General features: G+C 42.3%; 1 protein-coding gene across 33 annotated transcripts in view; it reads right to left on the reverse strand.

Annotated features, from left to right (window-relative positions):
* RBFOX2 (RNA binding fox-1 homolog 2) overlaps positions 1-24,649 on the reverse strand; it is a 313,475-nt gene that overhangs the window by 102,345 nt on the left and 186,481 nt on the right. For 2 of the 33 annotated variants that reach the window (XM_072655918.1, XM_072655917.1), the window contains exon 1: positions 3,412-3,698. The exons of 28 other annotated variants lie outside the window; for them this stretch is intronic. In XM_072655918.1, coding sequence (XP_072512019.1) covers positions 3,412-3,438 — 27 coding nt within the window. In that variant the 5' untranslated portion in view covers positions 3,439-3,698. Of the gene's footprint in view, positions 1-3,411; positions 3,716-24,649 lie in introns of those variants that run through there. 3 more of the 33 variants (XM_072655920.1, XM_072655921.1, XM_072655919.1) reach the window with 3 other exon arrangements.

A 24,649-nucleotide genomic window follows, 5' to 3' on the forward strand; every position in this document is an offset into this window, starting at 1 on the left:
CTAGACTGTCCAAGAAAGGGAGGGCTTTGTGTTCTACAGAAACCAGCAATCTTACTCTCCATTAGAGGACAGAAAAAAAATCCCGAAGACATCCTGTACATATTTTTTTTTCCCTTTCTGCCGAGTACTTTCCCTTTTATCTGCAATTAGCACACTCCACACGGAGCAGACTTCTCATTCATTTTCACTGATTTAGGATGAAGGCAATCAGGTCAGAGAATTTACCATTAATGGATCAGAGCTCAAGTTCTTATGAACTATTTTGTTGTTTTTTTTTTTTCATTTTTACTTAACTCAGCTATGAGAAGACCTTCTTTCCCCCCTATCAATCTAGTAGACCTGCAGAGGTTTGATGTGATTTTGTATCTGCATTATATTGGTATGTTTGAATATTAGAAGGGGGAAAGGGGAAACGCTTCCTATAGAATTTACCTGTTTGAAAAAAATGAGGTGCCTGATTATCTCTCAGGTTCCTCTGACACTATATCTTTAAGCGCTTCCCAGCTGACATTCTATGACTATACAATAAACAGAAAACTTGACCCTAAAGTCATATTGAAATTGCCATGGGTCAGGTATCTGTCCTGCCAGCAAGCCTGGATAACCTCTGAACAGTCCTGGTTTCTATTCAATGATCATTTCTTTAGCTCACCTACATCAACTATCCTTTTCCACCCTCCAGAAAATCATTCTTTAATAAAGAATTTTGAAAGGAGAGTGGGGTAAGGGAGGAAGGAGTTCAGCAAAACTAGTAAATCAAAGTCTGACATTACATGTTATGTCCCATGTTCCCTAAGCCCCCAATACCGAAAAAGTAATGTACATATTATACACAAAACCACACATTATAAAAAATACTGGATACTCATATGAAACTATGGGACAGTCTTCACTTAGAAAGAACAGGCCTTGTTCACTACTGGCTTTGCAGAAGACCACAGCAAACAGTCAGAGGTCTAAAACACTATCCCATATACTGTGGAAATTTGTTGGAACCTCTTCTTCCGCTGAGAAACCTGGGGAAACTAGGGGCTCCCACAATAATGGGATCTGTAAATGCAAAGGTTTGGTCTTGCTATGCAGTAAAAATAGTACGTTGGTCACATAAGACCCCAATGGACTCCATGAACAATTCAACCTAAAAAGCCTTAATTGTGCAGTACAGATCCTATTTGTAAATGTGTCCCAAGCAAGCCCTTCATCTGGCAGGCCAGTATCAGGACATGCCCTCCTCTGCCCAAGAAGTATCATACCTCCTACAAAAAAGAGGAAACCACATTTGGACCATCTTGCTCAGACTAAAACATGCATAAGCTATGTGTACATACAAAATATAAACACTAACATGATCGTGCTTCAAGGTCAACTAAAACACACAAGGCACAGGATCCACCAGCTTCTCCTTTCCAATGTGTAAATTTGGGATGGGCAAAGTTTCTTTCGGTCTGTTCTTCAGCTAAAGCCCAAAGGAACTTATATTCACCTGGAGTTCATGTTTCCTTGGTAATCCTACACATTTTATTTTATGCATTTAAAAACATGATTCTGGGAAGGAGTCCACAAAAGACCTCCAGACAGCCAAATATGTCTGATACCCCCTCCCCCCCAATATCAAGAAATCTTGCACTAAACTGTCTTTTTTGGGTTCCACTATCTCCCCTGCCTTCATTCCCCATCCTTGGTTGTTTTTTAAGCTCACTGATGGTTAAGGTCATAGACACTGTGTTCTAGCAATGGCCTGTACATGCATACACGCTATTCTATGGCTGTGTGTGTATGTGTGTGTGTGCGCGCGTGTATACACCTCTTAGTTCAGATGAGAAGTCCTAAGTAATGAAAATAATGAGGCAGAAGTACCCAAAGTCAAGAAGCCTTCAGTAATATCAAAGAAAGGAGAGAGCTGTTACCATCTCTACTACAAAGACAGCTAATGAAAATTAAATGAGGCTCCGGAGTGAAGTGGGTAGTATGTTCTCTAGCACAGGAATATTTAAAATGTTTCCTCTTTTGTGGGAGATTTTAAAAGGTAACATTTAACAAGAATGAATTAGATTCAAGATAAGAGGATATGCATCAGGAAGATTAACATATTCCAAAGGCTCTCCTTTCCTGGCAGAGAATATTCCCCAAAGGTTTTCTCTTTCCAAACAGCACTGCAGGGCATTATATAACATTTAACGGAACAGGATTCCAGCTCCTACAACTATACAGCGATATCCTCCCTCCACCATGGCCGCCCCCTCCCTCCCTCCGCGCCCCCCTCCCCCCCCCCCCCCCCCCCCCCCGCCTCACCCTCCGGTGGCGACTTCAAGAAGAGGGGAAAAGAGAAAGACAGAAAGGAATACCCCAAAACATAGCGAAATCCTTAAAAAGATTTTTGTCCAATGATGAAATATTCCTACAAAGCAGAAGCTTGTTAGGAAACCTGTGTTAAGACAGGCCTTAAAAGCCATCTGTCTCTTATTTATGCTGCGAAGGCTTTCTTTCCTTACAAAACCGCAACCTCATTTCTAAAACTATATAAAGAAAGAAAAAGGACTGGACTTTAGGGTGTCACCAGAAGAATGGGCGGTGGCAGTGGGCGGGCGTTGATGGTATTCAGTTCGGTGTGTGTCCGAGAGGAGACAGTAAAATTCAAAACAACTTGGCAGAGTCTAAGGGATACTAGGGTTCTCCCATGTCTCCTTCACACACCTTCTAATGCCAATGTGATTGTCAGAGAGACACAAACACCTGTCCTCAGGTTCGGAATGAAGACTCTGGGTGGCACAGCTACACCAACATGATCCCACCAGTACATATTCAAATATTTATCTAGTAACAGCACTATGAAAATAAGCCCGGCTCCTCTCCAAGCCTGACTTTCAATAAGCTCTTCAGAATGAAGGCAGCATAATTTCATTACACAGAATCTGATTTTCCCCATCACGCAAATTTCACCATGATTCTTGAAATGAAATCTCTCCCTTTTCCCGTTTCATGGCAGCCTACAAGAATCCCTCCATACCTCTGCAGTCCCGCTCTCCCTCCCTCTCAGAACCAAGACAAAGAGGTGGACAAATCCCCACAGGGTCTTTCCTGAGCTGCAGCTGCACAGCACAGGAAACAGGAATCTGCTATGGAGCAGAGGGAAGGGAGAGAAAGAAGGATGCACACACGCGCGCACACACACACACACACACACACACACACACACACACACACACACACACACACACACACACACACACACACACACACACTCTCCTCTTCCTCTCTCTCCCTCTCTCTCTCAGCCCACCCAGACTAGCCTCATGGAAGAAGGGAAGATCTACCAGCAGCCTCCACCCACTGCCCTCCATATGGTCCCACATGCCTATCAGACAAGGGCGAGAAGGAGAAAGACGCTCTGGGAGGAAGCAGAAAGCTTACCTGAGTTACCATTTTCTTTTTCTCCATAAACCAAATGGGGCAGAACACTAGGAAGAAAACAACCCTTCCAAGCTGTCGGGCGGGCCCTGGGCACCACCTCGGATTTTCCTTTCACCCCCCCCTCCCCCTCCCCCCCCAGCTTGGATCCGTGAGGGTAGGTAGTTTCTCTCCCTTTATTCCGCTTTCCTTTCTTTTTTTCGCTAGTGTTTCTTCCTTTCTTTTCTCTTCCTCTCTGGCAGTCTCTCCCCCTCCTTCTTTCTCCAGCTCCCTCCCATATCTCAGGCAGATGGCTGAAGGAAGCCCCACCCCCGAATGCCTAAGGTAATTAATCAGAGCAGGGCCCCACCTCCTTCTCCTCCCCCCTCCTCCTCCTGGCAGGCTGACATCTCCAACTCCAACACACATAGGGGCCTGCTAGGGAGAGGCAGTCTAGAGAGAAAGAGAAGAGAAAGCGGAGAGAAGGGAAGAAAGAGAGGGTAGAGAGCATGAGGGATGGAGAGAGAGAAGGGGAGGGAGGGATGGGAGAGAAAGAGGGAGGGAAGAGGAGAGAGGGAGAGAAAGAGGGTAGGAGAGAGCGAGGGGGGGAAGGGAGGGAGGGAGAGAAAGAGGGAGGGGGAGAGAAAGAGAGAAAAAGAGAGAGAGAGAGAGAGAGAGAGAGAGAGAGAGAGAAGGAGGGAGGGAGACAGAGCATGAGCACAGTACACGTGCAGGCGTGTTTCCTTACGTGTGTAAATCTGTACAGAGGCATTAATTACACAGCACTAGAAATATACATAACAGCTTATAATAAATAGTAATAAATACAGATTAGAAGTTTTCTAGGGTTGAATATTGGATCATACAAATGCATGTGATATAACAAAGCAAGAAAAAATATTTTTTCACTGAGGTTGAGTCTGTAGATCTGGTGGATTTCATTCAAAACAAGAAGGAAAGAAAGACTGGGTTTGAATGATTGTTAACTGAGAGATCATTCAAGGCATAAGGGGGTGTATATAGACAGCAGCAGGAGTATATCTGATCCTGAGAGAAAAAAACAGACTAAAAACTCCCCAAGAGGGAATACAGGAAAAGTAGGCATGATTTAAGTACATTCTTCCCTACTTAAAAAAAAAACCCAAAATCTAAGGAGTGGGGTGGGGGGCAGGAAAGAGAAAAAGAACTATGTATCACAGTGATTTTAAAACCCTAAACCATGCAAACCCCTCAAAATGCCCGTGTGATTCCATTCTATCCAGGAGACTGCCTTTTCTATCATCCCCATTTCCATTCTTTTTTCTCTTAGGGTTACTGGAAGTTTCTCAGTTGCCTGGAAATCAATCAATAAACATTATTAAACATCAACCATGTGTCAGGCACTGTGTTAAGTTCTGGGGATACAAAAAGCAGCAAAAGAGAATCCCTGCCCTCAAGGAATTTAAATCTAACAGGAGAGACAAGATGCAAACAAATACGTACAAACATGTTATAGAGAGGATAGATGGGAAATAATGCACTGGAATTAAGAGGGGTTGAGGAAGGCATCCTGTAGAAGGTGAGATGGTAGTTATTACTTAGAGGAAGCCAGAGAGGTCAGTAGTCAGAGGGGAGGAGTAAGAGTATTCTAGGTATGTGGGATAGCCAGAGGGGAATGCCCAGAGCAGAGAGAGGGAGTTGCCCTTGTTGGATCTTCTTCCAGGTCCTAGATGTCTATTTTGGGTCCCCTCTTCTATTTCTTTGGTGATCTCATCAGCTCCAGTGCATTCAATTATCATCTCTGTAGATAATTCTCAGATTTATTTATCCAGCCCTGACCTCTCTGATTTCGTCTGGCATAGCCAACTAACTGTCCATCAGACATTCCTAACTGAACGTCTCACAGACATCTTAAACTAACATACGCAAAACTGAACTCATTGTCTTCCCCCCCAAATCCTCCTTTCTTTCATCTTCCTATGGTAGGCAACACTTTGCAGCTCCCCTGGCAGAAACCTAGGTATCCGCCTTGACACATACACATACACACACACACACACACACACTCTCTCCCAGTCCCAAAGACAATCTGAATGTGTGCACTCACTTCTCTCCTATGACACTGCCGCTACTACCGGTAGAGACCTTGATTAGCTCAAACCTGAATTACTGCAATAGCCTGCTGGTTGGTCTCTCTACTTCAAGTTTCTCCCCAACACAGTCGATCCTCCACTCAACTCTCAAAAGGATATTCCTAAAACACAAGTCTACCATATGACTCCATTTAATAATCTCCAGTAGTTCTCTATTCCCTCCATGATCAAATATAAAATCCTCCAGCTTTTAAAGCCTTCTTATAACCTTAATAACTTGACCCCATCTTCCTTTTCCAAGTCTTTCCTTCCATCTACAGACTTCCATGAACCAGCAATAATGATCTTGATGTTCCTCTCAAAAGGCATTATTTTCTCATTCTATGACACTCTGTGTTCAGCACAATACTCAGAACAGAAGAGGTATTGTATAAATGCTTAGTCCTTCCCATTCTTCTCACTGCATTTTCTTCTTATCCCCATGTCTGGAGCTTTCCTCTATCTTTGGGTTTCCTTGAAATCCCAGTTAAAATACTACCATCTACATAAATAAAGCAAACTCCTCATTACTGCTCTCTTTCTGTTAATTATCTCTCATTTATACTGTCTATACCTTGTACATATATACATAGCTGTCTGCATGTTGCCTACCCAATTACAATGGAAGTTGCAACTCAGCCTGGTGGGCCATCCTGTAACCCTGGCTCCTGGGGAGGTGGAGGCGGATGACTTCTGTGAGCTCCAGAGTTCTGAGGCCCAGTGGACTCAAGCTGATTAGGTGTCTCCACTGAGTAGGCCAGCACCAACATGGGTGAGTCTCCAGGAGCAGACCAAAGCCCCCTGCCAACTGGTAGTACAACTGGGCCAATTAGAGTGATACCTGTCTGGTAGAAAGTGGGAGACTCAAAAGTGAGTTCCTAGAGGGCAAGGGACTGATTCTGCCTTTCTTTGCATCAGCAGAGATTAGTAATGTGTTAGTAATATTTGCTGACTATGTCCCCATCCCCTTATCAACTGCTTCTGAAGGAAAAGCTGCTTGAGAAAATCTCAATATCTCAGTGTTTGGGGAAGGATTTCTCTCTTACTTACCTGAAATTTTGAGTTAACTGAGGATTCTCTCTCTAAGTTCTAATCAATCAATCAATTAAACACTTATTATGTGCCAGTAACTGCTAGGAATACAAAGACAAAAGTGAAAACTCCTGGCCAACAAAGAGTTTTTATCCTACCAATTCAGGATTTTGACAGGCCTGGGAATATAATTTTAAGGGTTGCTTCTCACTGGATGGAATACTGGGGATACATAAAGTATAGGGATGAGTTGAGTAAGTGCTGACTAACTATCCAACAAGTCACTTTAAAAAAATAAATCCATGACACTGGCAAATCTATCATTTATTGTCCATCTCTTCCATAAAAGTAGAATGGAAAAACAAACTGTCTGGTTATTTAAGGACTCCAAGGTAGATGAATTCCATTTAATCAAGCTTTTCTATGCTAAAATTTCTAAGTAGAGCAGATGCAGATTCAATTGCAAATAGCCAAATATTTAGAAAATAAAATCCCTTGCTCTAATTCATTGTCATAATACGTAAAGTTCTTTATGTCCTCATGGATAACTGCTGGCCAAAACCCATAATCTGGCATTTCAAATGGGCTCTGTATTGAAAGACTAGCAGACAGAGCATCATGGACATTGGGCTGGAAGGGACTTCAGACATCTAACATCAACCTCCTTCCACTGTACAGCTGAAGAACCTGAGAATCAGGGAATTTAAGTGATTTGTCCGAGGTTACACAGGTGAACTTTGAACCGAGGTCATTCTATGATTCTAGATCCAGTGATTTTTCTACTTCATCACATTTGGAAACAAATGTGATCTAGCAATGATAGAGCAGTGAATCTTAACTTGCCCTGCGAGGTAAGGTGCTTAGATGTTGTGATAAAGGGCAGATTCACTGAACACTCTGCCAAACATAAATCAGTAAGGTAAGGACACACAATTTCTACAAAAGTTTCTCATTGGCTAGAAGCATGGAGGATATCTAGTCCAACACCCTCATTTGAAAGATGAGAGAACTAAGGCCCAGGTGGCTTCTCTACCTCACCTGATGTCAGACAAGCAGGAATAACTGACAGGTTCCCTGACTCCAAATCTAGTACTCTTCTCACTGTCTCAAGCACACGACCTCTTCCTGGAGATCAGAGGCAGAAGGGTAACTAAAACGTCATGTCAAACCTGGACATTAAGGTCAGAAAACAGTCAGCTCAGTGACCCTAAATGCTGGGGATATCTGGTGCTCGTTGCTCTTCCCCAAAACAGTCCTGACAGGACGTTAACATGAAGGACTGTTTCTCTTCTGCTGTATCTACACAAACCTAACTGCCTCAATCACTTGACTGGATTAGTTAATTTGTTTGAAAAAAGCAGGCAAAGCAGTCTATAATTTAATTGGTCAAACTAGTTATGGGTTCATAGACAATCTGAGTCCAGCTGTTGGATTATTTTATGTGCGAATAGTGCAGGTGGAAATTACAATAAAAGTTTTCATGGAAAAAATATATTTCTTCAGAGAAAATAAAATTTCAATTAAGTTCAGTAATTTCAATATGGAGTATCTTATTGTTCCTAAAAGATTCCTTCAGCAAAATTATGGACTTAATGTATTTATACACATGTACAAACACACACATACACACTTACAGGCAGGTAGGTAGTACAATGGACAGAGTGCTGCACTGGAGTCTGGAAGACCTGCTGCCTGGGCGATCCTGGGCAAATCATGTAGATGCTACTTGCCTCAGTTTCTTCATCTGAGAAGTGGGGATGGTGGCAGCACCTGTCTGTCTGGGTTGTTGTGAGAATCAAACGAGACGGTATTTATGAAGTATTTAGCAAAATGTCTGGCATATGGTAGGTGCCATATAAGTGTTAGTGTGTGTGTGTGTGTGTGTGTGTGTGTGTGTGTATGTGGTAAAACCTGAATTTGAGTTCAGCTTCTAACAACTTGCTAACTGTGCAACCCTGAAGAAATCATTTAACTTTTGTCTGCCTCAATTTCCTCCACTGTAAAACGGGGGTGGTTCACAGGGTTGTTCTGAGGATCAGATGGAATATATGCCAAGTACTTAGCACAGCGCTTTGCATATAGTGGGAGTTTAATAAATGCTTGTTCTTTTACCACCACAACCCCTTGAACCTACAAAGCAGGAAGACCTCAGTTTAAATTCAGATTCAGACATTTAATAGCTGGGCGACCCTGGGCAAGTCATTTAACCTTGCCTGTCTCAGTTTCCTCACCTGTAAAATGAACTGGAGAAGAAAATGGCAAACCACTCCAGTATCTTTGTCAAGAGAACACAAATGGGGTCATGAAGAGTTTGGATGTGACTGAACAATAACAAAAGTAGGCATGCACCCTTTTTTTTTTTTTTTTTTTTTTTACTATCTCTTTACAAATTTTCTCTTGGCCACACAATGTCTGAAAATACTGCCAAATGAATTTGTAATTTTGGTTCTAAAAAAAAAATAAGGTTCACCATCATATGTTAGAGCAGTGGTGTGAAAGAGAAATTGGGGGGGTGGGGGTCAAACTATACATAAGGATCCCTGTGGGTAACAGTTTCATTTAGTTTTAAAATGTAATGTTGCCTATATTTTGTTGTACTTTTATTTACTTTGTTAAATATTTCCAATTACATTTTAACCTGGTTCTGATACACTAGTGTACTTCAAGAGGATAGGTAAGTATGTGGATGAAAGGGAACCAGTTAATGTAGTCAATGCACTGCATCTACAGCTTCCAGCAAAGGTCTACCCTCAAAATGAACCACCAAGAGACTGGAGGAACTGGACAGCCATGGATAGGGAACTGATTCAGAAAAAGGAAACAAAAGGCAAGGATAAACAAATACTTCTTGCAATAGTGAAGAATAAACAATAAACAATGTCCTTCCTAAGACACCAGGGCGAGGACTGGCATTATTTATCATTTTTATAAGCGATTTAACATTTCTGTAAGTAGAGAAGGAACACACAGTGAAGTCTCCAGTTCTGCAGATGGCATGAAACTCTCCTGGGTAAAGGAAAATCAAGCAGATGGGGATAAATGAAGGAAGATCTTTTAAAGCTGATAGAGTGGGCAGGAAAGAGGCAGACAGGTTTCCATGTGTACAAGTGCAAAAGTGATGCACTTAAAGGATCCAAAATATAGGATGAACTGGTTCAAACCATCAGTTGTCATTCAAGAACCTATCACAGGATTCAGAGCTGGAAATGACCTCAGACATCACCCAGTTCAACTGCCTCATTTTACGGATAAAGAAACTGAGGGTCACCAACTAATCAACCAAATAGCATTTATTAAGCACCTTCTGGAGGAGAAGTGAGGCTGGTGACCTGCACAGCCCTCCCTCCCTCAAAACAAAGTCAAGTGCAAGTCATGTCATCATTTCTCCGATGGGCACGGTCTTCTTCGGCAAAGAAGGATGAACACACACCACATGCTAGGGGTTGGGAATACAAAGACAAAAGTGAATTAAGACCATGCATTCAAGGCATTTAGATTCTAAAAAGCAAGGCAAGCTATGTACATGTAAGTATGTGCAAAATAATGCAAGGTCGTTTTCAAGGGGGAGGAGGTGCTGCCAGGGAGGGCCTCTGGAAAAGGCTCATGGTGCTAGCATTTGAGCTGAACTTTGAAGGAACTGAAGGAAGCAGAGGCAGAGGTGAGAAAGAACAGCCTATGCCAAAGCATGGAGGTGGGACATGTAGGACAGTGTCTGGAGAACAGCAAGACAAGCTGCTTGGCTGGACTGTAGAGTGCATGCAAGAGGGGGATGTAAAATAATGATGAAAGGGAAGGCTGGAGCTAGAATAGACAAGATACAAGCCCAGGGCTTCAATGATCACTTGGGATGCATTGGGAGCAGATGACTCCCAGATCTATATATTTGGCTCCTATCTCTTCTAGCCAGAGATTTCTATTTGCCTGCTGGATATCTCCACCTAAATGTTCCACTGGCATTTTAACTCAATGTATCCAAAACTGAACTCATCGTTTTCCCCAAGATCTGCTTCTCTACCCAATTACCCTGCCCCAGTCAATAGGACTGTCATCATTCAAATCACCCAGAATGAAAACCTTGGAGTCATTTTAAATAGTTCCCTCACCTCATTACATCAGTTGCTATTATATCAATTCTACCTTAATATTTCTCCAAATTCATACTCTCCTCTTCACTCCTACTGCCACCACCCTCAGAGCCACATCATTGCTCCCCTAATATTTTTTTAGTACTAGTTATTCCCTGAAAATATTGCACTCATCACTTTCTTCTTCTACTTCTTCCTCCCCTTCATCATCATCACTATGCCTTAGGGCAGCTAGGAAGTGGCACAGTGGATAGAGTGCTGGACCTGGAGTCAGGAAGACCAGAGTTCAAATCCGGCCTCAAGCACTTACCAGGTGTGTGATACTGAGCAAGTCACATAACCTGCCTGCCTTAGTTTCCTTTTCTGTAAAAATGGGACTAATAATAACACCCACCTCCCAAGGTTATTGTGAGGATCAAATGGGATAACATGTGTAATTTGCTTAGCACATTTTCCAGCATATAATAGGTGCTATAAAATGTTTATTCTACTATTCACCTTCATTATCCTTAATATTTCATACTGTTCTCCTTTGTTTTACAATGACACTTAGAAACAGTCCTTGGACAGGTAATGAATCTCTTTTTCTTTTATACTTAATGCTCTGTTTCATACTTCATGTTCCACAAGTAAGTAAAAGTTTTAGTATGCATACTTTTCGCCTGTGGGCTCTGAAAGCATCCTTGGGACAACTTCAGCAGCAGATAGGATGACAGCATTGATATGTTGCCCACATGACTTTTAGTTCTTCTGACAGGCCTCTGAATTTTGAAGACTTTTTGCTTCCTCGTAACTCGGAGTCTGTGAGCACTTAGTATAGTGACATCTATTAAATATCCTGGTAACCGTGGACAGCAGTCTGGGATAATGGTTTCATTCCCCCAGAGTGTCCAGAGATTTGTATTTGGAGTTTGGGGAATCTGTCCCCTCTGGCGTATGGTTCTAGCCACCAGGTCATTTGTTGGTCACAGTCATGTCACACTGTCTCCACTGTTCCTGTACATAGCTCACATTGCTCAATAAGCCCAAGTTCCTTATGGATAATCACGCTTTTATAATTTCAGGAACTTGGCTGAGTTGTCCTCATAGACCTCTCCATTTCTAACCCAAATCTGTTGGCAGCCAGCACAACACTTCTTTCTTGACATATTGTTGGCTAGGTTCACATGGGTGCTGCCCATGGAAGGCCTCTGGGTGATTTCACCAGCTCCTTCCAGAAGTAAGTCACTAGGGGTTTTATCTGACAAATCTAATTGTGTGTACCTTCCATCAGTCTTTGCTATTGCTCAATGAAATGATGCCTGCATGTTCCAAAAGTATTTCTGCAGGTGACCTGTTTGTCACATGCTCTAAGAACAGCTATTGGTCTTTGTCTTTCTTTTTGGCATGGACATGCTCACTTCTACACAGCTGTCTTAGGGTGATGGACCCTGCGTTGTAAATACTGCTGAAGTTTTTGATGTTTTCCTGATCTGTTATGGCTAATTCCACAGTTCTCAAAGTATAATTACACGCTGTTCCCATTCAGTTTTCAATACAGAATTCCAATGAGTTTCTTAAAATATTCAGTCATAGCCTTTCCCCGATGTTATTATGCTCTGTATGTTTCCTCTGGAGGAGAACAAGGTATCTGTGCGTCTTGCCTTCATTCAGCGGTTTGACAGCACCTCCAGATTCAAGCTCCATGTGACTCTGTGATATCACTGGAGAAAGATTCCACATAAATCTGAGAGAACCAGCCATTTGTCATACAGGGGAGCCATCTCTATAGCTTGGTACAATTCACATACAGCAAGTGGTTAAGAAGCAGTTCTGGTTCAATTTCTCTAATATGGCAGCTGCACTCGGATGATCAGGGATTTAAAGCTAGAAAGAACAGTAATAGGCTCAAATTTCCTCCCTGGAAAATGTCACATTTTGTGTCCATTGTTCTAGATATTAGTGTTGGAAGAATGTTTACAATGAAGAACAATTTTTCATGTGGACAGCAAATATTCTTGTATTTTCACTGTGACTGAGTCTATTTTCCATATTTGTAGTGTATGAATAAGCCATGGGTGAGGAACTGAGTCAGAGGCTTTGTGACACCCAACCAAGGTACTGTATATTTAACCATCCTTCCAGGGAGCTTGTTTAATTATTATCAAGTGAATAAGTTGACCTTTACCACCCCTGGGCCTTTTAGGCCTATCCCTGGCTCCTCACTCCCAATACTATTTTATTAGCAGAGTTTATCAATCCTTTCCCATGCCATGAACTGTGAGTGCTTTGTTTAAAGGACATACACATGCGAGGGCTCACTAATGTTTACGGCAGTATTACGTGACGCCTTTCTTTCAGAGAGATGGGAACAGGATCATGTTATGTTGGAGATGAAGCTGGCAATGTGCTCTGCTAGTAATGCACGCATCACTGTGAAGCCTTTGAGTCAATAATTATGGATCTTATCTGGTCCGTAGCTTTCCATTTTTGCAAAGAGGCTAGAATTTCAGTCAAGTCCTTAAAGATGTACAAGCTTTCTGTTTTTCATTTGATCCAACTTGCATTTTTGTTGTGTTTGATTTTCTGCAACCGTATGGACAACCTCAAATAATAACAATCATCACCATCATCATCATCATGTCTGCCTGTTAAAATCTCTATCTCGTCCCAGAACCAGCAGCGGCGGCACCTCCTCCATGAAGTCTTTCCCTTATGCCCTCTGCTGAAGTGAGAGGAATCACTTCACAGGGCTTTCAATCTCTCCTTGCACATTCTATTTCTTCATGTAAATGTCAAATTCTTCTTGTTAAATTACAATCTCCTCAAGTGCAAGGACTGTATCACTTATGGGTCCTGGACAACATACAATGTACACACAGATATTTAATATTTTAATAAATAATATTTTCATGAAGGTATGCTGAAGAGAAAGTAATGGTTATTTCTGTACATCTTAGATCCCCTAATAAGCTAAACTGTAAGCTTCTCAAAGACAGGATGTATATCATCCATCCAGATCACATAATCCTCTGTCTTCAATGAATACTCAATAATGTTGGTTGAATTTAACTGAACAGAATAAATAGCCTTATCCATTTTCCAGGACTCTGCTTGTTACCAAACACATAACACCAATATTTAATAGACTGGGGTGTGAAAGTCAGACATTCCTGGTGAAAGACACCTAAGGATAAAGCATTCACACCTCAAAAGAGTTGTGTGCATCACACCACTTTTAGCTGGACCTGACTTGGCTTCCCTCCCAGCACTAACTAGCAAGAGATGCCACTGCCATATCTGAATCTTGGAATAGAGGGCCCAGCATTCTCATAGAAAAGACTTTCTCAGGCTGTCTCAGACACATAAGTAGGTATAAACATGAAAGAAATGGCATTTCCTGCATAATAAAAACTAGCCAGTATAACAACTCTTCACCCCGCCATGGCCTTCCCCTAAACTCTAGCCCACAGTAATGATAGGTTGCATGACACAGGCATTCAGTATCTTCCCAGAAGCATATCTAGCATAATATCACTTTACCATCCTGGGCCCATAGGATACCAAATTACAGCCAGCCCTGTCATTTCCATAGCGTCTCATCCTTAAATTAAAACCCTCCTCTTCAGAATCCCTTCTAGAAAAGGGAGGTGAGAGAAGAATCAGATAACAACAGTTTTAATTCCTCTCTGATGACAAACAATCCCATCCTTTTTAGTATCTTGTTCTTGCTGCAGGAAGGGAGTTCAATTTGCTTCAATCTTCTTCCTTTCCATTCAATGAACTGAGAGAAAACTGAAGACAAGGAATTTTTAAAACACAATTTATGGACAGAAACCAAGTATCCACCTAGTCTGAGGTTCTTTACCTGGGAACCATGAATTTAAAGAATATATATTTTGATAACTACTTCGGGATCACTGGTCTCCTTTGCAGTCCCATGTATTTTATTTTATGCTATGCCTTTAAAAACGTTCTGAGCAGGGGTTCGGAGATTTCACCAGACTGACTGGCAAAAGGGTTGCAGGACAGAAAACTTTAAGAAATTCTGATCAAGTGCAACTTCATTCTGTTGATGAAGAAACTAAGCCCCAGAAAAGGAAAAGCCACACAGGCAATAAGCCACGATTTCAAACCAGAACCTCTGCGTGTCAGCCCAGTATTCTTTCTCCTCTCCCTACTGTCTCTATCCCTCCCAACATTCAAATCTGATTGCAGTGCTTAATCTCTGAGTGCTATTAAGACAGACCAAACTTGTAGGAACCTGATCTCAATTCTCTATAAAAGGAAAGAAAAGGTTTCTTTATAATGTGAGTGGAGCAGAAAAACAGAGGAAGAAATTTATAAATAATAATTTAAATAACAAAGAGCAAATACTAAACAAGCCATTGTTTACCTGTACAGCTCCTAGCACACCACACCTCCATCTCCAACAGAGTAGGAAATTAAAAGAACAAATCTATCTCCAGTGCAGCCAAGCCAGCCTCCCACACAGTCATCTAGAGCCAGCTTTTATCCTCTGTGCTGCAGTATGCGGAACCAGGCTAATTCCAAGGGTACAACTGGTTTTCTGCAAAGTGTCATCCTCCCCCTACCTTGCAGCATAATTATCCCCAGACCCAGTCCCTTCAGCAGCCCCCTCCCTTGTTCCCCTTCCTCAACTTGTCAGGCTTCACTGTTTACCTGCCTTTCTTGCTTTTAGACCGCCCCTATCTTCATCCCCAATCAAAATGAAACCATCCTAAATCCCATCCTGTTCCTAGAGGGCTCTATTAACTAAAAAGGTAAAGTAATACAAGCCAGATGAATTTAACAACATTTATTAAGTGCCTACTATATACTGGATACTATTTTAAGCTCAAGGGTATCCAAGATGAAAATGGGTGTAAAGTGAATGAATAGGTAAGAGCTTACCACTATCCCATTAGGTAAGATATCTGGTTCTTATGGATACAGAATTGCTTAGGGGAGGACTACTTTGTTTTTTCCTCCAATCATACCTGATAGGCACCTGGAAGGCTATTCTACTTACATTTGAGATGGGAGCATGGTAGCATAGATGACAATGAAGCCAGTGACAAAGGACTGAGAGTCAGGAACCTTGGGTCTGAATTCCAGTTTTGCTGCTTCCAACCTGTAACCTGTGGGACTTGGGCCAACTGATCTCCCTGGACTTTGGTTTTGTCCTCCAGAAATGGAAGCCTCGGGGCCTCCTGCCTGTAGATCTATGACCCAGAGTCACTCACTGCACCAGAAAGGAAGCGCCATGCCTGGCATACAGCGAGTACTCAATAAAATGGTAAGTAACTGAGCCTCGATTTCTGTCGAGCATGAATAACAGCCATCTCTGAAAAAGCTGCTTGACAGGGTAAAGGCTGGGCAAATGCTTTGGGAAAACTGTAACACCCCACAGGACTGGGACCCATGCAAGAACCAAAAGAATCAGTTCACCTTATGCTGAGGACAATTAACTGAGAGCAGAAGTGATGTCAACATCTCTGCAAGCATTATATAGCACTTGAAAGTTGGCAGAGACCTTCTCCAAACATCCTGAGACCTTGGGAGGAAGGTCCTATTGGGTCTGGGAGAGGAACTCTGAGGGGTGAACTCTGAGCCTACCTCTGCCCCCATTGCCTGGGTGCCTGTGACCAAACTATCTCCCCTCGGTTTTCTCAACTCCAGTAAAATGAGAGGGCTGGACCTGACTACTAACATCCTCTCCCCTCTAAATCCATGACACTATCATCTGTAAGCATCTCATACTGTGAACTCCCCCAGAGGAGGGGTGATCTTCTGAATTTCTTTGTATTCTCGCTGCTTAAAGGCACAGGGTCTAGAAAACAGTAGGTGCTTGATAAATACTGTATGGCAAATATGACTGCAAAGGAAATCATAACAATACTAAAAGCTAATATTTCTACAGCATTTTAAGGCTGGTAAAGTGTCTGATTCCCAATGACCCTGTGAGAGAAATGTCTCAATTGCTACCTTCCCTTCCAAGGCTGTGGTGAGGCTCAAATGAGACATGTGAAAGTCACATAGAAATACCGGCCATTATTCCTTCTATTGGCCCTTTCAGCCCTAGACCCTCAGAAGCCAGGTTACTTTTAAATATGATGAGAATAATAACAGCAACTTCTGTCTCAGAAAACCCCTTCAATCTTCAGCTGCTCAGACAGCTGAGTTCTGTCCAAACCAAGCAGTCCTTGGACTTGGTGCTCAGAGCCTTTCTCAACTTTGCTCTGACCCCTCAGGCTTGAGCAGCACTGGGCAGCAGAGGCCAGAGCAGAAGGAGTCACTGTGCTCTGGAGCAGAGCTCTTGCCTAGACCATCTAGCTGTGCGGAGGGTCACACATTTGACGCATGGACTCAACAATTCACTGACCTTCTTAAAGATTCCATTTCCTCCTCTCTAAAAATGTGGATAATAAGATTTAAGTGGTCTACCTTAACAGAGTTATAAAGAAAGTGCTTCATGTAGTATGGATTTTAGGACATCTTAAAGAACTAAGTAAATTAGTGTGACTATGACCACTTTTGGCACTAGGAATAATAGTTAATAAAAGTAAAGGAAATTCTCTGACAACCCCAAATCTCCCTCCATCTGGCAAAATATACTTTATTTTAGTTTATTCATGCTAATTGAGAAGTACATTTATGAAATACAAAATTGTTTTTAAGAATGCACCAAGAGAAAAACAGCCAGCCATATTATACTAAATTTCCCGCTTTCCAGTCCACAATTCACCCTACTTTTGGTGATCCAGCATCGCAATGAAGGGAAAGGCAGGCTCTGGATTACCTAGGCTATTCCAGAAATTAGTTCATTCACAGATACTGGGAAAGGTCTGGTCTAGATGCCCCTTCTGTCCCTGATTAGAACTTCATTTCCATTTGCCCATCTGTCCTTGTGGTACCATCAGTGAAGCAGCCCTCGAAGAGACAAGAGCAAGCAGGAGAATCATGGGACTAGAACAATCTCTAACTAGGGCAACCCTTACTCTGTGGGTGTTAGACTTTATTCTTTTATCCCACATTTTTAGCACAATAAAGAATTTTAGAACTAGAAGAAAACATGTGGTCCAATCCCCTCATTTTATAAGATGAAAACCTGCCTTGCCTCTGGTCACAAGTCAGCAGCCTGGACAGAGATGGACCCCCAAGCCACGTCTCCTGACTACCAGACCAGGGGTCTTTCCACTACCTCCCAGCAGCTGCCCTTATTAAAATGCAAACAAGGATCCTATAACCACTAGTTTGAGATAATGAACTAAGCTGGACTCGATTTAGATTACTACAGATTAATAATTCAGTTTCCTTTCATCCAATTGCAAGCCAGTAAAAATTCTCTGGTAGATACGGAGATGGTGCCCTCTACTGAACGTTACTGTTATGAGCACAGCTTTATCTACCCAATACTAGGCCTAAAGAAATAAACCCCGTTTCCTAGAATGTAGAAGTTGGGTTGTTTTACCCCTATATTACCCAGTTACATTCCTTAAAAAAAAATGCAGGAATCTCTGTGAAGCCTCTGAATTTCGAGAGTTAAATGCCAAGTGCCCCACAGGGGACCCTTGAGTGACAAAACTCAAACTCTGCTGAAGCAGTCAGCAAAAAAAAAATCTCTGGAGATCTGTGGCCTGATCTGTACCAGGCCAAGAGTTAGCTTGGAAGAATTTCATCTCTCCAGAAAACCTTGGGCATGTAAATACAAGAAAATTTGAAAAAGAGATTAAAAAGATATTCACTTGTAACCCTTACTTCGCTTACCTGGACAACTGGATATTGATAATCCATACAATACACACCATACATAGTAAAAAAATTTCTTCCGATAGAAGACCAACCAGAAAGAATTAGACGCTTCAAGTTTTCGTCTTGCTTGTTCTGTATGTCCTGTACAGAGGAACAGGGTAACACCAAAAAATAGTTGGTTCAGAACCCCAGTCTACTCCAGACTAAGATGGATGAAGACCCCGATGGTGGGTAGTTTTGGCCAAGCCACCCCCCACTAGCAGAATCCAGCACTGTCCAGAAGAAAGATGTTCAGAAGATCAAACAATTTCTGCCTAGTTACAATTCACAGAGTGAAGATGACAGTTTTTTAATGGGCAACTGCCTACAAGTTGAAAAAGCTAAGCCTGAAGGCCCCAGGGTGGCACGCAGGCTCTTTTGGCAGCAGCAGACTGAAATAGCAAGAGGTAAACAGCATCCAGGAGCCAGGATGGCCTCTATGTTCTGGGCCTTAGGTGCGTCAGAGGGAGCGCTCCCAATCCTGGACAGGGAGGGAAATGGGTCTACTTTATTCCTCCTTGGGAACTCACAGCCCCTGTCCTTCTCAGTGTCCAAGGCAGAGACAGGTGCTGGGATTAAAGGGGCAAAGCCCTTTTGCCACGCAAAGGATAGGGAGGAAAGAGAAGTCACACTGACACATGCAGTAAAGGGATCTCTCTCATGACATTGTATGAGCTTAGATCATTTAACACCTCTCTTGCTCTGCTTTAACCCAGGCAAGGACAGCTGGCAGGATCAGCACGACAGAGGAGGAAGGCGGCCCCAACTCAGAGGCAACATGAAGCCCCTGGGAGGCCTCCAGATATGCAGGGTGTCCTCACACAGCTGTTCTAGTCAAACTTAGAAGGATTAACTCTGGCTGCCTACAAAAAGAGGGGGCAGAGACATCTTTTATAAAAGGCACTTGCTATGCCCTTTCAGGACGTGCTGTATTCACCCGACCAGCATATACAAACACACTTGTGCACACATTCCTATAATAGACATTAGAGCTATAACAAACACAGACAGGTGTTGAGTTGGTCTGACTGAGAGGAGCAGGTTCAAGAGTTGGTTTTTAGGGTCCTGGAGACCATATTTGTAACTGGAGAACCACCGAGCAAATCTTAAAAGATAGGACATGGAATGAGCAGAAAAAGAGAATAAATGCTTAGTAACAATATACTGGGCAAAACGAGTAATCCTAAGAAATCATCTAATTGGAGCAAGAATTCAAATTACCCTCAGAAACTCTGGCCTCCCTTCCTTTACAAGATATGATAGCAATGTCACACCATGTGCTATCCTCTGAATAAGATTAAGGTGTGAAGATCCTCTGGAGACAGCAAGGGGCCAGGGGCCTGCTTCCACTTCCCTCCTTTCTGCTGAGGGACCCCTTGTGGAGGGGGCCATTCAGGGGTTTTTGATTTTAGAGCTGCTCTGTTTAGAGGTTTTCTTATAGTTTCAGTGGGGTTAACTTTCAAAAGGTTCATTCTGTCCAATCTTTCGGGTAAAGCACTTGAGTTTAATCAGTTCCAATGTGACAGAGGCCTTTCAGAGAAAGACAAGGATGCTGACTCACTCTGTGATCATAGGCTTTGATACTAGTACTGCATGTGTCCTGCTAAAAAGAGAGAGATTTGGAGTCACAAAGTCCTAAAGCTAATCCCCAGCTTGGTCACTGTATTACCTTGGCCACATTGCTTTAATAGCTAACATTTCTATAAAACTTAGTATGTTCAAGCACTGTGCTAAGCACTTTACAATTATTATGTCATGCTACTGTCACAACAACCTTGGGAGGTGAGTGCGATTATTTTTAACAGTTGAGGAAACTGAGGCAGAGACTAAGGAACTAGCCCAGTGTCCAACAGCCAGTAAGTATCTGAGGTTGGACTTGACCTTGGGTCTTCCTGACTCCAGGGTCAGTGCTCTATCCCCTCTGGTGTCCCCTAGAGGTCCTGAAACTTTCACACGCAAAATGAGGACCATCATCCTTGCCCAGGCGTCCTTACAAGGCTCTTCTAAGGATTAAATGAGCAAAGGTCCTCCCAGGCTATAAAGGCTTCAAATACCCCCAGCCTGGCTGCAGGCAGAACCCACTTCCTGTCCTCCCAAATCTATCCCTACTTCTGAAAAGGCAACAGCATGCTCCCTGTCACCCGGATTAGTTCCTCACTTACACGTACCCCATAATCTTGGAGTCTCTCCACTCATCTGGCCACCTCCCTGCTTCAGGTCTCATCATCTCTGGCCTGAACTACCTCCAAACTGGCATCCCTGCTCAAGGCTTCTGCTTCTTTTCCCTTCCCCTCTCCTCTGAACAACTGCCAAAAGGATGTTTTCTAAAGCCCAGATATGATGATATCACCCCTTCCTCAATAAACTTCAGTGGATCTCTATTATCTCTGAAATAAAAAACTTTTTGCCATTTCAAGCTCATTTTCTTAAACACTATGCTTCTCCATGCCCTCAGTCACACAGACCTACCTACTATTTGTCATAAACAAGCATGAAATGCCCCAGGATACCTTCAAAACTCAGTCCAAGCAATATCTTCTACATGAAGCCCTTCCTGAGGCCTTCAACTGTCAGTGCCATCCTTCCCAAAACAACCACGTGTTTAGTGTGTGTTATGCTGATCCTTTATGTTGTCTTCCCCTTCAGAAATAAGCTCCGTGAGGGCAGGAACTATCTCACTTCTGATTCTGTGAGCTGCACATTTAGTGCAGAGAAGCCACACTATCTCCCCAATTAGACAAGGCCTGTCTTTTGTCCTCCCCTCTAATTCCAGCTCCTAGACATAATGCTTGGAACATGGTGGCTACTTAAATACAGCTGACTATCAAGGTTTGATTGCCTATAGCAGGGAGAATTCCATTCAGTGAACAGACTCAAAACTCAATCCATCAACCAATAAGCATTTATTAAACACCTACTATGTGCCAGACACTGGGAAAAAAGAAAACAAAAAAGCACTTGGAAGTTGACATGGGGGACAGAGGAAAAGCTATACAGCAAGATGACTAGCGTGAAGGCAGATTCCTAGGGAACTCTGAGAGGGACAAAAGACCTTGTGAGAGGCCAAGATCAGAAGGGTGAGCACTCTGGCACGGGAAATAGGCTGAGTAAAAAGGAACAGGTGTGAGAGATGGAATGTTATATACAGGGAACCACAAACAGGTTCAACAGGAGCATAGAGTAATATGGAACTGCCCTGCAAAGCTTGGCTAGAGCCAGGTTTTAGAAGGGATTTAAATGGCAAAAAAGCAGCATCTGTACTTGATCTTAAAGGCTAAATAGGAAGCCATCAAAGATTCTTGAAATGACGACAAACGTGGTCAGGTGTGCACTTGAACAAATTAAAAAGTATTTATCTTGGGAACATTGTTGTTTATGAAAAATGCCAGGTAAATTCTAAAGAACAACAAAAATATAAGGTGGTGACACTATTCTTATTATTGTCAAGGGATGGGGAGAAGAAATAATTTTTAAATTTTTAAGCAGGGGAGTCATTCACAATAAAGATCTTGATCCTATTTTCCCCCAATACTGCTGGAACTAAGAGATCCTTGACTCAGCTCCTCACAGGGATCATCACATTTTAGAGCTAGAAAACACCGTATGGGAGTGAATCCAAACCCCTTATTTTACAAATAAGATGGAAAAGAAAAACATCATCCATGCTTTAAAAAGTAAGTCACTAAACTGTGCATAAACTTTGACCTAGCAAATACTACTACTTGGCTTATACTCCAAAGGCATAAAAGAAAGACTAAAGGCACCTACTATGCACAAAAATATTTATAGCAGCATTTTTTGTTGAGCAAAGAGCTGGAAACAAAAGAGGTGCCATCAACTGGGGAACAGTTGAACAAATCATGGTATGGGAATGCAATGGGATATTTTTGTACCATAAGAACGCTGAAAGGGACAGATTCAAAGAAACCTGGGAGAATTTGTATCAACCGATGCAGAGTAAAATGTGAAGAACTAGAAAAACAATTTATATAATAACTACAACATTTTCAAGAAAACCAATTCTAAAAGACCTAAAAACTCTGATCAATATAATGATCAACCATGATTGCAAAGGACTAGTGATGAAGCTTGTAGTTTGCCTCCGAACAGTGGGGTTTATAGATTAGACAGGGAAAACAAACAAACAAACAAAAAAGATATACACTTTTGGACATAGCCAACATGCAGGTTTGCTTTGCTTGGCTATCCTTATTTCTTTAAAAAAAAAAAAAGCATTTAAATTCAGGAAGGAAGATTAAGAATTAGAAGAAGAAAGCTAATGATAGAAATTTTTTTAAAAAGGTAAAAAGTACAAATGTATTATTTTTAATCAGGATTGTCCCCCTTTTCCTGTCACTTAAAAACATTTCATTTAATGAACTAGCACAGTAAAAAATGTCATAATTGAACACTGCCTCCTTAAATCTGGGAGATTCACGCCAATTATATCAATAAACATTTATTAAGTGCCCAGGTTCTGGACAGTGGACAATGCTCTCGTGCCTTCCCTGTCTCCAGTGGAGTGAAACAGGGCTGTGTGCTTGCTCCCATGCTTTTTAGGATGATGTTTTCAGCCATGTTGTCAAATGCTTTCAATGAGGACAAACAAGGCATCAAGGTCAACTATTGTACTGATGGCAAGTTCTTCAATTTGAAAAGGTTATAAGTCAATGCAGCCTCTGAAGCTGAGATGCAGCAAAGCATGGATCAATTCTCTGCTGCCTGTGCTCATTTTGGCCTAATAATTAACCCCAAGAAAACACAGGTGCTCCATCAGCCACCACCACACCATCTATACATGGAACCATCAGTTACAACCAATAAATAAGTTTTGAATGCTGTGGATAAGTTCACTTACCTGGGTAGTATACTTTCCAGGGATGTACACAGTGACAATGAGGTTGATGCACTCATTGCCAGAGCTAGCTCATTGTTTGGGAGGCTCTGAAGAAAAGTTTGGGAGAGAAGAGATATTAGACTGACTACCAAACTGAAGGTCTACAGAGCTGTTGTGCTGACCTCATTGTTGTATGGCTGTGAAACATGTACCAGCGCCATGCCAGGAAAATGAATTGCTTCCTTCTGAACTATCTTAGGAAGATTCTGAGGATCACCTGGCAGGATAAGTTACCAGACACTGAGGTCCTTGCTTGAACTAAACTTCCAAGCATTCAAACTATGCTTCAGAGAGCACAATGCCAATGGGCTGGCCATATTGTTCAAAGGCAAAAGGTACGCTTCCAAAAAGGCTATTTTATAGAGAATTTGCATGGGGCAAGTGATCACATGGCAGTCAGAAGAAGAGATACAAGGACACTCTCAAGGTCTCTCTCAAGAACTTTGGATTTGATTGTGTGACATGGGAGACACTGGCACAGGATGACTCAGAATCGCATGCTCATGTCGGAAAGGGTGCTGTGCTGTATGAGCAAAGTAGAATTGAAACAGCACAAAGGAAACACAGGATGCACAAATCTGGAGTATCTGCCCTAAATATTCACATGGACTATCTATGCCCAATCTGTGGTAGAGCACACCATGCTTGTATTGGTCTGATCAGCCACAGTCAGACACATTGATACTTTACTTAATCATGGTGATGTCATTTTGGTCCTCTTCGAGAAGGAAGGACAACAACCAATTATGTACCAGTCACAGAGCTAGGCACTGGGGATATAATTAATAATAATAATAATAAAAAAGACAGTCCTTGTGCTCAAGGAGTTTACAATTTAAAGGGAGAGGCAACACACAAAAAAAGGAAGGAAAGGGATAGTGGGAAGAAACACCAGGGGTACCTATGGGGAAGGTGGAGCATCACAGCATCTTTGTACCCTGGAACTGACACCAGGCAGGGCAGCAGATACAAAGTGGAGTGAGCTATAGTCACTATCAATGATGACATTAAAGTTACCTTGGTAGTACTGGGGCAGCTGGGGGCATGGAAAGAAAGACTGACACTTAAGACATAATAAATAGGTGAGACCAGGATACACTTGCAAGGCCAACTTAAGCTGCTAATCTAGTAGAGTGGGGCTGTCATTATCTTCTGGTTATACCAATGCACTGCTCCCTCTGAGCCTGTTCCCTGATGGTTTTACAAGCCATGCTGAGAGAGCATGGAATCTCTGCCATGTGTTGCCCTTTGCTCATCTCACATCTGTGCTAGACAATATGCTACTGGTTCTCTATCTCCCCTAACCTCGTGGCTGGCAAACTTTCCTCTGCCACCAGCTTCTGAGTTTCATTTCTTCAGGTCAA

This window comes from Notamacropus eugenii, chromosome 3, assembly GCF_028372415.1.
Source record: "Notamacropus eugenii isolate mMacEug1 chromosome 3, mMacEug1.pri_v2, whole genome shotgun sequence".
In the NCBI taxonomy this organism is placed as follows: Eukaryota; Metazoa; Chordata; class Mammalia; order Diprotodontia; family Macropodidae; genus Notamacropus; species Notamacropus eugenii.